The sequence below is a fragment of the Orcinus orca genome, chromosome 5, assembly GCF_937001465.1.
Source record: "Orcinus orca chromosome 5, mOrcOrc1.1, whole genome shotgun sequence".
Classification (NCBI taxonomy): domain Eukaryota; kingdom Metazoa; phylum Chordata; class Mammalia; order Artiodactyla; family Delphinidae; genus Orcinus; species Orcinus orca.
The window spans coordinates 82,966,731-82,983,503 of record NC_064563.1 but is presented as its reverse complement, the minus strand read 5'-3'; the positions used below and the strand labels follow the sequence as shown (position 1 = coordinate 82,983,503).

At 43.3% G+C, this 16,773-nt stretch overlaps 1 protein-coding gene across 1 annotated transcript in view; it reads right to left on the bottom strand.

Moving 5' to 3' along the window:
• The window catches only part of FSTL1 (follistatin like 1), a 51,340-nt gene extending 35,202 nt beyond the window's left edge, over positions 1–16,138 (bottom strand). Inside the window, exons 1-2 of the mRNA XM_004278537.3 lie at positions 15,987–16,138; positions 15,769–15,825 (exon numbers count right to left, since the gene is read on the bottom strand). Coding sequence (XP_004278585.1) covers positions 15,769–15,825; positions 15,987–15,989 — 60 coding nt within the window. The 5' untranslated portion in view covers positions 15,990–16,138. The remainder of the gene's footprint in view (positions 1–15,768; positions 15,826–15,986) is intronic.
• Between the last annotated feature and the right edge of the window lie 635 nt (positions 16,139–16,773).

The following is a 16,773-nucleotide window of genomic DNA, read 5'->3' as shown; positions in this document are numbered from 1 at the left end:
TTCTGTCAGACTGGCCCTGGGATCCCGATGAGTCCCATGCCTTCTTCATGAAATTGAATTATAGTTTAGGAAGTGAGTTCACCAAGCTCACGAAGACCTGGGGTAAACGGACTCTGCTTATGGAAATCTGTCTAGAATTGACCCATACTTCCAAACTGTTCCACTAGCCTTTAAATATTTATGGTATTTTTCGAAATGGTTTTCTGTGGTGAAATGTCTGGAAAACATTGCTTATAGTACTTTCTTTTAGAGAGGAAGATAAATAATGCACATGAACATTATAAGGGTCTGAAGTCTTGCAACTAAAAGACCATTTAACCAAGCATATATATTAACATCACTCAGTACTCAGTTTGAGAAACATGGGTTTAGGCTCTGTATGTCTCTCCCTGTAGTTCTACTCTCCCCTGGAATTCAAGCAACAACAAGAGAATAGCAGCTACTATTTATTGAGCACTTACCTTACGTAAGGTACTTTGTACCATTATCTCCCTTGCTATACACACTATATACAGGTGCTGTTTTAATTTACACCTTGTGCGTTATCATTTGCTGTTGTGAGTTTTGCTTATGGTCCACACATTCATTTAGTAAAAAGTCACCTTTCTTTTCTGATCGTATGTATCAGCAGAGTTCACTCACAGTATTTCCTCACAAAGCATTTAAGATAAAAGCCAGATATTCTTCACTTTATCACCCCTTCTTCCTTTACGTACCCAACTATAGCTAACGGTGAGCGTCTCCCACCCCCACCACCGCCTCTCTCCTCTCCCTGCAGTCTTCCCCAACACTACTTTCCTTCTTCCTATTTACTCCACGCATTTCTAAACAAGAAACTGTTTTAGGACAGTTCCATGCCTTGAACACCCTTGGCCTTAGAATCCTTTGTCTCTCCCCCAAAGAGAATGTCATGACTTTCTGAATATGGCTGTTGTCACATGTAAATCCACAGACTGGTAATGTAGACACACACACACACACACACACACACACACACACACACACACACACACACACACACACACACACACACACACACACACACACACACACACACACACACACACACACGCTCGCTTCACCAACCTGGTTAGAGAGAAGACTTTCCTGGAGTTAAACAGATCATTGGGGAATGAGGAGGTCTTTGCACTCCAGGCCACTGTAATGTGAGTAATTATGGTCACTAAATGACAATGCTATTTACCCTAGGCCAAATAATGATAGCATTACTTAGAAAAATAACCCAATCACCAACTCAAATATAGCCCCCGGGGAGGAACCCAGCTTGCTCTCCAATTCACACAGCAATTCAATGAAACAACTTAGGCAAATGAAGAGCCTTCTGTTTGATCAGATGTGTAAAGGGAATCTAGAGGGAAAATGCAATTACCTAAGCTGTCAAATGACCAACATAGCAGGGTTAATAATCCTCAAGCGTTGGTTGTTCTTACAGGATTTCATATCCCCTTCATGGTTTCTTTATTTTTATGTAAAAAAAGAGAAAGCCTAGATAGGACATATAACAAACAAAAAAATACAGTTTCTTATTATCATCCAGGTTATATTATACCCGTTCTTTTACAGAAAACAAAGAAAAACACAAAGACTCTTTTCCAGTTGTATTTCTCAGAGAGAAAACCGTTAACTTTTTAACTGCCCTTTAAACGATACGGCCCACAGACAGCTTAGAAAATTTTATTAAGAAATAAGTCTACAGTGAGTACTGAATTTATTTTACCCAACATTTAGCAAAGACTTGAACGTCTGGCCTCTGCTCAAAACACTTCCCAATCCCATTCTCCCTTCTAGTCCCATCCCCCAGGAAAAGAAATTGAGAAATCCCAAGCAAACTCATACCTGAAGTGGATATCCTTGTGCTGGGGTTTTCTTTGATCATTAGCCAGCCCTTGATGCCACGCAGAAAATTACTCTTTTGTTCAACATGATACAGACACCAATTAATGCATAAAGTGAAAGGCTTTACCCTTAAAATAAAGAGCTAAACTAGGAAGTCTGCTTCTCTGCATGTGGCTGCTGGCAAGGCCAAGGCCACACAGGCTAAGAAATGTTAGAAAATGCCAAGGACAGAAGACTAGAGGAGGGGTAGGGGGGACAAAGCACAAATGAACAGATTCCTGAAAGATCCTAAGGACTCTGAGGAGAAGCCAGGTGAATTTCCAGCTTCTGATGTAGACCTCCGCCTGCTCCAATTAATTGTAGCATTGTAATCACAGCATATGGTGAAGACCCAAGGATGGGAACGCCCTTGGAAAAGTGAAGCTGACCGTTCTGAGCATTTGTGAATTCTGCCACCATTCCCAAGAAGGTTTTGTGAGCTGGGTTGGGCCCCCCAGAAGCCACACCTGGGTCCTCCTGATAGGGACCCTGACAATGACGGGAACTCTGGTATGTCTGAGTCTGGGCTCAGTGCAGGCATCTGGAATTCTGCTTCAAAGGTTGTAGCTGCTCTAATAGGAATTCCACACTAGTGTGTCAATTTCACATTAAAATCTAGATGAGCCAGGTATCGTGGTGAGTCATCAGGAATTTTAAGTTCTCCATCCATTTTATTTTTCTCTGTTGCAACTGTTATGCCATAAACTTGAGTCCTTTACCAAAATGGAAAATATGTCTATTTAGCATGACTCGAACAAAAACTAGTAGGGCATGCTAGCCATAGAATTTGAGAAGAAAAACATACTTCTTATTTTTGGAATGAGGTAGGGAATGAATGAATGAATGAATGACACATTGATTAAGTTAACAAGCAAACTTCACAACCACAAAAATAAGCACTGATCTATATCACTAGGCTCAGAAAGAAATCAGGACATTATAAGTTAAGTACCAAACTAGATTAAACACAACAATCAAATTAAGGGAAATTTAATAACATATATGCTTCTCTTCTTTAGTTTCCACAGGAATTTGTTTTTGTGAGGGGAGTGTATTTGTGAGGGGAGTGTATTGTAGTCTATAAGTAGATGGTCACATTCTCCAAGTAGTGAAACTTAAGTCAGTTAAGTAGTAAAATTTATGGGTGTCTCTGTGTATATAGTCTACCCTGGAGCACAGCCAATTTGAATTCAATTCTGACACTGTACAAGTGGCCTTATTAGGAAAGCCACAGACAGCACTGGGCTGGCCTCCCAATTCAGAACCAAAGGTCAGCAGAGTTTAGCATACTGGGATTGTCTAGTGGGATTCAGGAACTAGAGTGCAGTTGAGGTACCAAGCATTAAACAGGACTAAAACATCTGCACTGGCCTCTGCTTCCTTACTGCATTCACCCTCTCAAGTCACTTGATTTAACCACTGAGGTCAAGGCCAAAAAGTAGTGCCTTCAGCTGTAACAAGAGCCCTGAACTGATTTAGAGAGAAGGCATGGGGACCAGGGCAGGAACTTCATCAATTCCTGTTGAGGAAACCCAGGATCCTGGTCACGGGCCAGGCAACATGGTGAGAAGGCAAGAAGAGTTCTGGAAAACAAAATAGGGTCCATGCAACGCTTTCAGGCAATGATTTTTGTAAGCTGTTTCAATATTGCATCATTATTTTGAAAAGAAAACGTGAACATTTACAAAGGTCAGAAGAAAGTTTTGTTTTTGTTTTTTTGTAAGTTCAGTAAAAGCTCAAGTTGCATGTTTCGAAATCTTGGGTTGTCTTCTTTTTTAAAAAAGATTCCTTGCTCAATCCCAAGAAGACCCAGCATCCTTCATTTCTTGCCCAGCGTTGTGGATTAGCTGCTTTCTAAAGTGGAAAAATCAAGTGATTCCTTTCTGTAGAATAGACAGCAACCGGGATTTCTGGGCATGAAGACTGTTCGGGTGCCACGTGACGTACCGTTTATATTTCATTCAACGCACACAGGAGAAAGCAAGGGACACAAAATGCCTCCTGCTTTTACTCGTTCTCTGTTCCCATTCCTGGGCCAGCTTCTCTTTCAAACTGCTCCTCCTTGGGCCGTCAATTAAGACAAGAGCTAATCAAATATCTTAACTCCATTAAGTAGAATACTTTGACAATCCAACCTAAAATGTCTGCCTCCTTTTATATGGATAGGATTTCAGAGCTGGGTTTGAGAGCTCCCCTACTCTAACCCCCATATTTTGCAGATGAGGGGCCCAGTGACTTGCCCAAGTTCACTCCACCAAGGCTCATTACCTGGGTGCCACTGTCTGTCCTGGGTTCCCTCCAGCCCATCTCTGGCCAATAAATGGAGGCTTGTTGGAAGCTGGCTCACATCACGGAATCTCTGTAAACTCAGCCACAGCTGCAGCCAGCACTGCTGATATTTTCTCAACTCTGAACCTCTCAAGACAGCTGAATCCTGACGGTCTCATAAATTCAGTCACCTGCTTCTTACATATGAGGCTCATGCCAGTCCCCTGAGACAGTTTAAGGCTAACTAAGAAAACGGGGGCGAGGGGGCAGGGGATGAGTGAAGAGAGGCAACCCAAGTCAGAGCTGCAGAACTGTGCAGACTGTGCTGAAAAGGCTCACTGCCAAGCAGACACTGTCTAGACTTTAACCGGCCTCTCCAGAGCGGGGTGTGGGGAGGAGGGGGAGTCAGGCCAGAAAGCTTGCTTGCTTTTTATTCAGCTAATGCAAACACATGACACAACCTCTGACAGGCTCCAGGCTGGGAGTTCACTCTGTCTAAGACGTTTCTTCCTCGGCGCTGGAATTCAGCTGTGGGCTGAGGGAAGTTGTGCTAATCCAGCAATCCGGGGGAAGCTAGGAATGCTTTTCTCAATTCCTGGGGAATCATAGTTCCCAAACTAAACTGAGTTGGGCAAGAGCCAAAAGTAGCACATTTTTGGTTGTAAAAGGACAGATTTTTTAAAATTTCCATTTGTATCATCTTAGGTAATCCATGAGGAAAATCCACAAAAATACAGAACTGGCTTTGGGTGGAAGCCTGTTGTGAAAGCTTTCTAAGACTCTGAATGATACCAATTTACAAAATGTACAGAGGAGAAATGGCCACCATAGTCGAATAAGCATCTTATATCTGAGAGAAAATGTTGGGTCTGGGAAGCTCTGCACATCAGTTAGAAAAAAGGTGGTTCTCCCCCTGGGTGGGCAGACAAGGCCCAGGATAGGGCACAGAGACTGGGAAGCAGAGTGCAGGATGGAGTCAGCCCAGTTGGTTCCCTTCGCCAGCCACTTTTGTGCAGTCGACAGTCTGAACAACCATACCCAGACACTTAGCTGGAGTCTTAGAGCTGTCTTGAAGTTTGGTCTTATTCAATGTGGAATCGTTGTGAATACATCTGAAGGACAAAGAAACTGTTTTAAAGCAGCTCCTGAGTCACTGACCATTATGAGGCAAGTGCTCTGATGGAACAACTATACTGTACTTCAGTGTGGGTCAAAGAAGCACTTGGACCCGAACCAAGTTGAGGCCGTGCCCATGTCGATGTGGCCAGAATGACCATGACCAGGCCTCAAGTATTGATCCAGGCACTTGCAGCTGATAGAGCATGAAGAGTTAAATGACAGAGCCTGTGCAGTTGTTTTTGAGTCCATATAACCTAGAGAGAAAAGGTCTTTGCTTTGTTTTCAAAGTCACTTTCAGAAATAAGACTCAGTGGACCTTAAGCACACTTGAACACAGAGTATTTGCCTTCCCTGAGAGTTGGAAGTCCTGGGTTTGTATCCTGGCTTTACGATTTACTAGGTGACTGATTTGGGGTAACTAACAATCTTCTGGGCCATGGTTTCTTCACTGATAAATGAAGATTATAGTAACAGCATCATCATGTTGTGAGAGTTAGATAAGGCTCTTTCCCTCTCCCTGCTGTTGTCTGGCTAACACCACTCATATTTGGGGCTCAGCTTGGGGGCACACCCTCTGTGAGGCCTTCCCGCAACCCCCAGTGCTGGGTTACGTTGTCAGCCCTGTCCTAGCACTTACCATGCTGGGTCACTCCGCCCTGTGTGCCTCCCCCAGTGGACTGCAAGCTCCTTGGGGACAGGTCTGTGTCTTAGTCACCAGCATTAACTCAGTGCCTGATAGAGAACAGGAAACCTTTCCTTCCTTGAGTTTACTTGGAGAACTGTTACTTTGTCCCAGATGGTGAAGCAAAATAATGCATCAAGATTTTGTGCAGCTTTCTCTCTGCATGAAATGTGAACCTGGTGCTCTGTGTATGTTTTGGCAGCTCCGAAAATGCAGCCCAAACACTCCACGATGACCTCTTTGTTATGGTGGAGGAAGGAGATGAGAAAGAAAAGGAAAGACAAGAAGGCAGAGGGAAAAGATGAAGAGAGCAACGCAGGGAGCAATAAAGAGACCAGGCTCCGGGGCCTGGGAATTGGTGGCCACGTGAGGCTACAGTCAGGGCTGGCTGCCAGACACAGCAGCAGAGGACTCAAGTTTGTGTGCAAAACACCCGAAGCACTGCCTTGGTTCCCAAACGGACAAATCAGCCTGCTCCAGGGATACTTCCTACCCTGTCTTTGAGAGAAGGTATTTCTTTTTCTTTTTATTATTATTATTTTTTTTTGCGGTACGCGGGCCTCTCACTGTTGTGGCCTCTCCCATTGCGGAGCACAGGCTCCGGACGCGCAGGCTCAGCGGCCATCCGCGGCACGTGGGATCCTCCTGGACCGGGGCACGAACCCGCATCCCCTGCATTGGCAGGCGGACTCTCAACCACTGCGCCACCAGGGAAGCCCGGTATTTATTTTTCAAACAGTGAAAGCAAAGGGTTCTATTCCTTTGCCTGATCATTATTTTCTAAACCCCAAATTGAGTATTTGTGGCACGGGGACAGGCTGTGCTACGGGGACTACAGCAAGAATATCCAAACGACAAATCCCACAAAAAATCCAAGATATCTGGTGGCCACCTCCATGTGTAAGAAGGGTGGACACAGGAGAAAAGCTGAATCTGGAAAAATTCCAGAGGAGTTTTATCACCTCTCTTTTTTGCCTTTTCTCACTCTTCTTCCCTTTCCAGTTCTCTGCCTTGTTCACTCAGTCTTCAGGGAAAACCTATGCTGGCTTACAACATGCACTGCCTGTGCAAGGAAGGTGCTCAATGAGTCCTTAACTCTTTTCCTGGAGGAATGACAGAGCTGTGGCTTCACAGAGGAAATGCTGGAAGTTTGAAGGCAAGATTGGCTCAGTAGAGGCAAGGGTTCTGATATGAATTCTGGGCGTCAAAGCATCCACTGAAATAAATATTCTAGTTGTCTTTTAAAAGGTGATCCTTAATCTCTGGAGAGAATAAAGGAAGCAAGGGGAGTTCTGCCAGCCATGAGCACATGCGAGTGTGCAAACACACACACACACACCCCCCCCCCCATAGCTTTTGGAGCTCTTCCAATAAGTAGAGATGCCACAAGCTTGATAATAATAGCTAACATTTACTGTACTCTGTGTGCCAAACCACTCTTCTAATTGCTTTACATGGAATAGCTTACTTGATTCTCACAACTAACTTATGGGGTAAATACTCCATATTAAGCCCATTTTATAGATGAGAAAACACACCCAGAGAGGTTAAGTAGCTTCCCCAAGTTCACAGGGCTAATAAGGGCTACGCTAGGATTTAAACTCAGGTAATGTAGCTTCAAGGCCTGAGTGCTAAACCATTACGCTATACTTCCTCTCAACGATAAATCAGTGAACAGAACAACAACCTGAGCCAGTGCACAGGGTGTACAAATACAGACAATGCCTAGTGAATGTTAATGTGTAAACTGAGAATTCTCTTGTTGAAATCATTAGAGTTAAAAACAGTCTTTATCAGTGCCCAGTAGGGATTCTTAAGATGCACTTTTTTTTTGCAAGTGTTTGGTGTTGACTGTGTGCTATGAGGAGAAGAGGCTATCTAATTGGATTGATAGGCAAGAGAGACGTCTAGCCATTATTCATTTTACAAATGAAGAAAGTAAGCTCAGGGAGGTAAAGTAATTTGCTCATGGTTTCACAGCTCGACAAGGCCAGAATTCAAACCTATTCATTACCCCAAAGCCCTTGCTCTTAACTGAGGCTGCAAGTCAGAGATATTAATTAGGTGGCTTTAAAAAGGTAACGTTAGCAAGAAAGGGAAAGAGCAGGACTTCTAAATCAAGGACTCTTTCACTATGTTCTTCTTAATAATAAGAAAGTTCTGTAACAGGGTCCATGTAAAAGGTAAGACTCGGAAACACCCAGATATGAGAACAAGAGAAGAGAATGAAGAAAGGAACTCAGTAGAAGGCTTGAGTGACATGAAAACAAGAAATAAGAGAAAAGCGCTAGCACTCCAGGAACAGACACAATTTCAGATGAAGTTCCACACAAAAAGCTGCCACCTACTGGACAGACTGGTCAAGTGGTCGAGGTGAACAGCCTGAAAATGGCCCCAGCAGCTCCCTTGGAGCCTCTCAAATTCTGAGAAGGCATCCATCCCACAGCTGCATTTCAGGGATTTCTGCACCAGCAGCAAGAGGTGAGGAAGGGGGTGGTCATTTCTGTGAATGCCAAAGATTTGGCCCCCTAACGGCCAGGTCCATTTGAGCTGTACAGTAGCTATGGTGGTAGCAGCTACTTCAGAATAGGGACCAATATGGTACTGCTTTTAGTTCCACACTATTCTTAATAGCAGTATATGTGCAGAGTGATTGGTAGAACTGGCACTGCTGTAGATCAATAAATTACATTCATTTACTATCACTGAGGGACAGAATGACAGACTGTGGAATAAGACAAATTTTGCCTCAGACACAGGATTTTAAATCTTGAATGCGATAAAAAGTAGTAAAAGACATTTTCCCTACCTCAAGCCAATATCCCATGCCACACATATGTATAAACCGGGCCTGCAACATATCATGCTTTTGCCATGTGTCACATGACTTGTTTTGGCAACAGCTTAGTTGGTCACAAATAGTGTCTGGGATTATACAGGAAACATTTTAAAGGTCATAAATTCAGACAATCCTGGGAATAGCTTACTAGTGATGGCTTCCAAATGAGCATATAAAAAGTCTGCAAAGAGATTACATGGAAATCCTCCAACCACAGCAGAAAATGCAGATTTACAGGATATATTTTGTACTCCAACTACCCAGAGAGCTTTCCATTTAGCAGTTTCTTGCCAGGCGGCTGCTAATGCAGAAGCTGTTATCTATGACAGCAGCAGCTCTTAGAGCCTTAGCAAGAACAACTATTTACTCCAGCAGAAAAGCCAAGAAAATTCTCATATTTTTGTTGATGGCCAGTATTAGAGAGTTTGGCTTACATGTTTAAGGTGTTCGAACTCATCTAGAGAACTTAGAAGCCTGAGCCAGGAACAAACTGCTGTTTTCTCGACATTTTCATCCATTTGCTACCCTAGTTCCATCACCTATTACGCCATGTTGTTGTTGTTTCACATAGTCCCAAACTCTGCCTTCTAATCATCTTAATTCTGGCTAAAGATATACCAATGTCTGTCAAATTGGATTGACTTTTCCAGCAGAAAAGGCAAATGTCTTTTATCTCACACACAGAGTAACTGCTAGTGGCTGTCTACAGCATTGCTGAGAAGGATTTTCTAACCTCCTCCAGGCTCAGAAGGAAGAATTCTGATTGATTAGTAAGGTCTGCCATGGGTAAGGGAGAGGGTAGTGGTGACATGCACACCATGTTTGTTCCATCTCTGCAGGCGATTTATCATAGTGTTGGGAGGCACTAATTTTCATTGCTTACAGTGTCTAGTAGGCATATCACATACATCTGTTAATTGACTTTGATAATTTCTCTGAAAGGAGGGATGAAGGGCTAGTTTATCTTTAGGTGGTAGAATTATGGGCAACTTTATTCGTTGCTCTAGTTTTTTCTATATTCTCTGAGCTTTTTATTTAATTATATTAATTAAATAAATTAAATAAATAAATTAAATAAATTAATAATTAATTTATTATTTATTTATTTATTTATTTTATTTATTATTTATAAATATTATAATAAATAATAATTTTATTATAATAAATTTTATAAATTTATTTATAATATATTTATTTATATTAAAAAATTTATTTATATTATAAATTTATAATAAATATTATAATAAATTTTATAATAAATTATAAAAAATTTTATTATAATAAATAATAAATATTATTTATTTATTTATTTATTTATTTATTAAATAAATTATTTATTATTTATTATTAATAAATAAATTAATTAAATAAATAAATTATATTAATTATTATATTTAATTTCCATATTTTATCAGAAAATAACACTTTCTTATTTAAATAAAATAGCATATATTAGAAGGATAAATTCCTCTCGAAAAAGGTGAGATGTCACAAGAATCCTCATGATGGATTTTAAGACATTTTGTCATACTTCTCTATAAATTGTTACATAGTTGTGAGGATAGGCATTGGAGTGGGGGGATGTCCTGCTTTTTTATTTAAATGATAATCATTTGCCGGAGCCTTAAATGTTTTGTAAACATAACTTAGTGGCATATATTGCTGTTAACTCTTAACTCTTTTCCTCTTGTTAGGTATGTAGTAGGCTTTACGTTTTTAGCTTTCATAATGTGATAGGCATCTTATGTAGAGTCCCTTTAAAAGTAATAATGACCAGGGCAAAGTGGTCAAACAGAATTAACTGAGTTTCTTTTCTTGATTTGGTTTCTCAGCGTAGATTATATGCAGCCCTGAAATATCCATCAGCAAAACAGTCAAGTCAGCTATACAAAGTTTGCTAAAATGAATTCATGTCAATAAAGATTGTATTTAACTGTGTTTGCTATGTTTTCGTAGCTAACAAGGAAAACAATTGTCTACTGCAAGCACTGTTAACTACAAGTTAAAAATGCTTAAAATAATATCCAAAGTGCAAGTCTCATATGGAGAGGGTTCATTTACCTTTTCATGAATTATTAAAGGTTCATTATTGTTAAATCATGAATTAAAAGCTCGCCAAATGTTAGTAGGGACAGACATCAAGAGACTGGACTAATTAAATGATAATTAATGATCATCAAGTGATGAAACGTAACCTCGATCATATCTATACCTCACTTTTTTTCATGTTAACTGTTTCCACACACCCTGAGTTCATAGCCTCCTTACTGTACCAACTCCCTCAGTCTTGATTGGGTGGTGGCTACATGGGTATATTCACATATGAAAGTTCATCAAACTATACATTAAAGATTTGTGCATTGTACTAATGTAAAATAACTTTAAAAGTCAGGGGAAGTCCTTGTTAATGTAAAAAAAAGCAATAATAATAATGAAGATAGTTGTTCAGCATGCAGTTATAATATTATACAGTATAGCTGCCAGTTTAAATCTAACAGCCCACCATTAGATTGTAAGCAACCTGAGGGCAGAGACCATGTCTTGCTATGACTCTGACATAGCTATGCTTGCTATGACATCCATGACTCTGCCCTGTGTAGGGCATGCTCAGCCTACATCAGGGAATACTGACTGATGGGCACCGTGAAGTGAAGGCCTGTGCTGTTAATGACTCACTCCTAGAGAAAGCACCCCATGCCAAAGTCACAAGTGACAGAAGATGGAACCTTAGAGAAAAGTATGCATTTGACCTACAGGACATCAGTCACATAGCTTACAAAATGAACCCATCTAAGTATAAGTTGTTTTTCAGTCCTATAATATCTGGTGTCCTTAAGCTAATACTATTTGTGGCTACTAGAAATTTCTGTCTGGATGTCCATTTATTTGAAAAGGAGCAGGAAAAAGACACCATGATATTTTCAATCCTCCATGTGTGACCACTGGCATTTACAGCTCATCCTTTCCCTGTTCTCCTGGAAACATGTGTCTTCCTGCCTCACTGACTTTGAAGACTTTATTTTCTTCTTTGTGACATTACATTCATAGCAGCCCATGCCCCCACCTCACAGCTCTTCCCAAACTCATTCTTCTGAGCCTGAGAATGGACTTCTGCTTTCCATTACCCAATCCAGAGATGTCTATGGGAATTGTGACATGTCCTTTCTAAAGACATTTTCAACATCCAGGGCCTCAATTTGCAGGGTGCTTGTCCATCTGTTCTGGCTATTCAGCAGAGTCACTGCCATGTTTTAACATCCCAATTTCTAACAATGGTCTCCAGAATCACAGCCAGGAGTTTATTTGCCAAAGGATAAACAAACAAGAGATAGTGGTTAATGTACAAGATGGATATTAAAATCCTAGTTTTTTCTGTAGCTTCAAGAAGCAGTCAGAGGATGTGGGGAAAATCAAGGCAAAATGGGAAAATCACACTCTAGGCCTTCCTGAATCCACTATTAGAATAATTCTAAAGAATAAAGAGGAGACCCCACATCTGCCAATAATACCCCTGGTGGCTGCTTAACTGTATGTTGATAATAGGGTATAAATGAGGTTATGAAACCTGGCTTCAGAGGGACAATGCCCTAAGAATCTTCTTGCCTATCTGTATAATTGTTATTGTTCTTGCTGCTATTATCTTAAATGATGCGCTCACAGTTCATAGGTTAAGTATTCCCTTACTGGAATGAGTGTTCTGATTTGCGAATCAGTCTCCTGTACTTGTGACTTATCATGATGAATTTATAGACCTGGAATGTTGGAAATCAGAGTGCCAGCAGAGATAACCACCAACGGAGAGTGGAGTGTGCTTGGGCATTTGCCAACGCTGCCTTTTGGTGTTAAAGTAGACTCATACCCACCACCTCCTGAGACTCAAGGGCACATGTCAACCTTTCCCAGCCTCCACTATCCACACCTCACAGTGAACTGCAGTAATTCTCAATGGGAGGGGGATGGGTGAAGGAAGAGTGAGCAGGCCCACCTAGCCCCCTCCCAAAAGATTCTGAAACAAGGTAGCTTGCTCTGCCGCTGCAACCCCCCATTCCTTGTCCATTGCAGATACTAATATATGCTCATCAAGAGATATGTGCCAACACCCCGTTTCAAGCAGACTCTAAAGAGTGCATGGCTGTGAGCTCAGGTGGATGGGATGGAATTTTGATGGAGGCTGCCTGAAGTATTAAGACAAAAAGAAAGAAAAAGAGGAAGCAGTCAAAAAATCAACCCTGAGGTGCCAAGAGACCATGAAAAACATTAAAAATATAACACTTTCCTTAATGAGATTTGTTAATAGTTTCTTGAATCTAACCAAACAGGATTTACAGACTGGCACTAATAATGACGACAACCACCTTTTCTCAAGCTAGGGACACCTGATTCTAGAGGTCTACGACTATTCCAAAGACTTGGCTTCTTCAACTATCAGCATAATTTGTTGTGCAATCACATACTTTAAAAATATGCTGAATTGAATCCTTGTGCTTGTATTAAATCAAAAAGCACCAAGAAAACTAAGTTTGTTTTTTAAATTTCATTTTACAAGTTCAACAATATTTGTACGATTTCAGCCCTAAAGTCTACTAAAGTGGATTCATGTCAATAAAAACAGTCAATACCATTACTTGGCTTTGTTTGCTATATGTTGTTGCAGCTAACAAGGAAAAAAATTCCACTGCAAAAGCACCATTAACTACACGATAAAATGCTGAAAGTAATATCCAAATTGCTAGGGCTAATCTACCTTTTCATTTATTATTATTAAAACACTGATTAAAAACTTGCCAAATGTTACCAGGGTCAGATACCAAGAGATTGTATTGATAAAAAAAATAATCCTTAATAATCTGGAGTCATGAAATGAAAGCTACATCATACCTACTCCTCACATACCCTGAGTTCACAACCTTCTTTCTGCACCACTTCCTCCGTTTTCATGCCTCAGCACTTCTTGATTTTGCCTCTTTCCCCACGATTTTGCCTTGGGAATTCTGTGAGAGTACTTTCTGCTCTTCCACCTCAAGCAGGAAATTGCTGCTGGGGGAACTTCCTATGAGGGCTAAGCTTTTCCCTGCAATGCACTGGGGGTGGGGGGTGGGGGGGTGTATAGTACAAACAGCTTGGGAGAATAGATCCCAGACCTTGGGCTACAGAGCCTTGTGGTGAGTGAACCTATGGCATCCTCACTCCTCAAATGTGCATTACAGTTCACAGAGCGATTTCACACACTAGCTGGCAATTCCTAAACCTGCAGTAAAACAAACCAGGGATTCACCTCGTCCATCAGTGGACTACAGCAGCCTTTTGAGGGCAACAGCAGGGATGGAAGGCTGTTTCTCAGCCAGGACTAAATCAGCCAGTGACGGATCCTCCCTCAAACTCAAACCCTGGAGAACAAAATGCATTAGAAGCAGATCTGGAGTTCAAGATGAGCTCCACCAGTGGAAGGAGCTGGGTTCAGATCCTTCCTAAGAACTAGCTGTGAGACCTTGGGCAGGTTACCTAGTCTCCGGAACCTGTTTCTTCCTCTGTAAATTGTGGATAACAAAACTGACCCTACAAGGTTCTGGGAAGCTTTAAAAGAAATGAGGCATGCAGCCCAACCAATGTCTGCTATATGAGAAGTACATAGCAAATATGAAGTCCTTGTGTGAGACAGTGGTTAAGAGCCTGGGGTGCGATGCCTGACTGTGTTCAAATCCCACTCCTACCATTTAACAACTTAGGACACTAGGTAAATTACATGACCTTTCTGACTTAGTGTCCCCATCACTCAAATGGAGTTTTATTACAACACAAAGTAGATATCCAAAAAATATTAGCTATTTTTATTTCATTGTGAGTAAAAACAGCACGTGTTTCCAGATCAACCAAAAGTGTGGTAGTGAATTAAATGAGAGTTCAGTATAATGTGTATTTTATTTTTTTTAATCGTGAAGACCTTGCAGGCTTTTATGACTTTTCTGGGCAGTCAAGCTGTGATGCTAAGGGTGGGGCTAAACTGTAATATGAAGAAAAAAAATTCAAAGAGGGAGAATAACCACCCACCAGGGAGCTATTTCTTTTGTAATGTACATGCCATTTCTTCTCCCTCATGCTTTTTAATTCCTTCCACATTTCCTGCCATAATTATCAAATGTTTGGTTTCTGACCTCACTTTTCTGGAGACTAGAGCCCAGGGAATTTAGAATTGTTTATTTTCTGTCCATAAACCTTTGAGTTAATGGAGGGGCTTGTGAGCGAAGGGTTTGTTGGTTTGTTTGTAGTGTCTCAGGAAGGTCACTGGAGTTGAAAAGAAAACATTACCCAAAAGGCGCTGAAATACTTTGACTGGAAACGCAGAGCCCTCAAAGAGCAGAGCAATGGATCACTCATACTTGCGCAACGCCAGTTTAAGAAAAAAATTGAGATTTTAAAAGGCCGTTATTTGGCTCTGATAATAACGCAAAATCCGAGGGGACTTTACAAAAAAAGAAAAAAAAAACCAGAGAATCATCATTTTACTTTATAAAAGAAAAAAAAATATCCCGCCCTAAAGGAAGAGTCTCTTGAGATCCCCCGACCCCCCTCCCCCAGGAGACAGACTCGGAAGGGAAAAGTCTCCAATTATTCTCAATTTCCTCTTAAGTGAAGGAAAGAACTCAGGCGCCTTTTTGAACTCGGCTCCTGCTCTTGTGGCCGCCTGCATCCCAATCGGCCCTGCTCGTCCTCTCTCCCCCTCCCCACTCTCCCTCCATATTAGCCGCGGGGGGGTTCCCGCTGACGGCCCAAACTACTTTTCCTGATTTTTAGGTTTAAGTTTCGTAAGCAGCATTTCTGCTCCGAGCGCCCCCCTCACCCGGCAGATGGAAACTCCCAGTCCTACCCGGGGAGAGCATCCCCTGGACGCACGCACCGCCCGCGCGACGCGCAGACCCCAGTGGCCCCGGCGCCTGAGTTCGGACCTCCTCAGAGGCTCACCTACCTCGGCGTGGACCCAGGCGACCGCCACCAGCGCGAGCGCGAGCCAGCGTGTCCACATCTGCGGAAAAGACAAGAGCGAGAGTGAAGGCACCGGGCCCCGTGTCGACCCCGGAAACTTCCTCGTGCCTCGGCGGCTCGCTCCCTCCGCCCGGCCACCCTCGGCCGCCCAGAGGGGTCGGGCCAGTGCGCTCGGCTCCGCGCAGCGAACCCCGCTCTCACCATGGTCCCGTTCCGGTCTCCGGAGGGCGCGGGGGCAGGCGGCTGCAGCGAGCTCTAAGGGAAGGTGGGAGCTTCGCCGATCGCCAGCCTCAGAGGAAATCCGACCTGGCCTCGCCGCCCCTTAAGACCCCTCCTTCCCCGACAGCCTGCCCCCCAGCTCCTCCCCATTCTCCTCCCCCTTCTGCAGCAGCGGCCCCCGCGGCTCAGGGTTCCGCTCCCTCCTCCCAGCCCCTCGCTACGTCCTGGAGCCCGCGAGCGTCCTGGCGCCGCCGAACCCCTTCCCCGAAACCCAGGCCTCTACTTTAGCCCCCAGGACGTGGAAGCCGAGGCACAGAGGGGGTGGTCCTGGGGGACACTGCAACAAAGGCGGAGGGGGTGTGGGTGTGGGAGCCGAAACCCCACCCCCGGGAGGGGCCGCTGGCTTGCTGCAGCTCGGGCAGGCTGCGAGTGCGGGCTGCGGCAGTGGCCAGGTGGGGCGGTAATGCTGGGGGCCCTGGCTCGCCCTGGGGCGGGAACCTGGGGGGAAAGGCCCTGCGGCGTGGGGAGCTGAAGTCGCCCCCTACGGCTGATAGAGGGCCAGAGGTGCAGAGGGACCCCGCAGCTCCGGGTCCAGGGCATCACTGTCGCCAGAGCGCGAGGAAGGGGGCGCGGGGCCCAGAAGACCAGCCAGCCTGAGGAAAGCTGCTTTGGGTTCAACTGTGGATTTCCTGGGGAGGGGGGTGGGAGGCGGAGGCCATCCTCCTCTGCTGAGAAGATCCTGATTCCAGCGTTTGCCTGCAGCCTCATC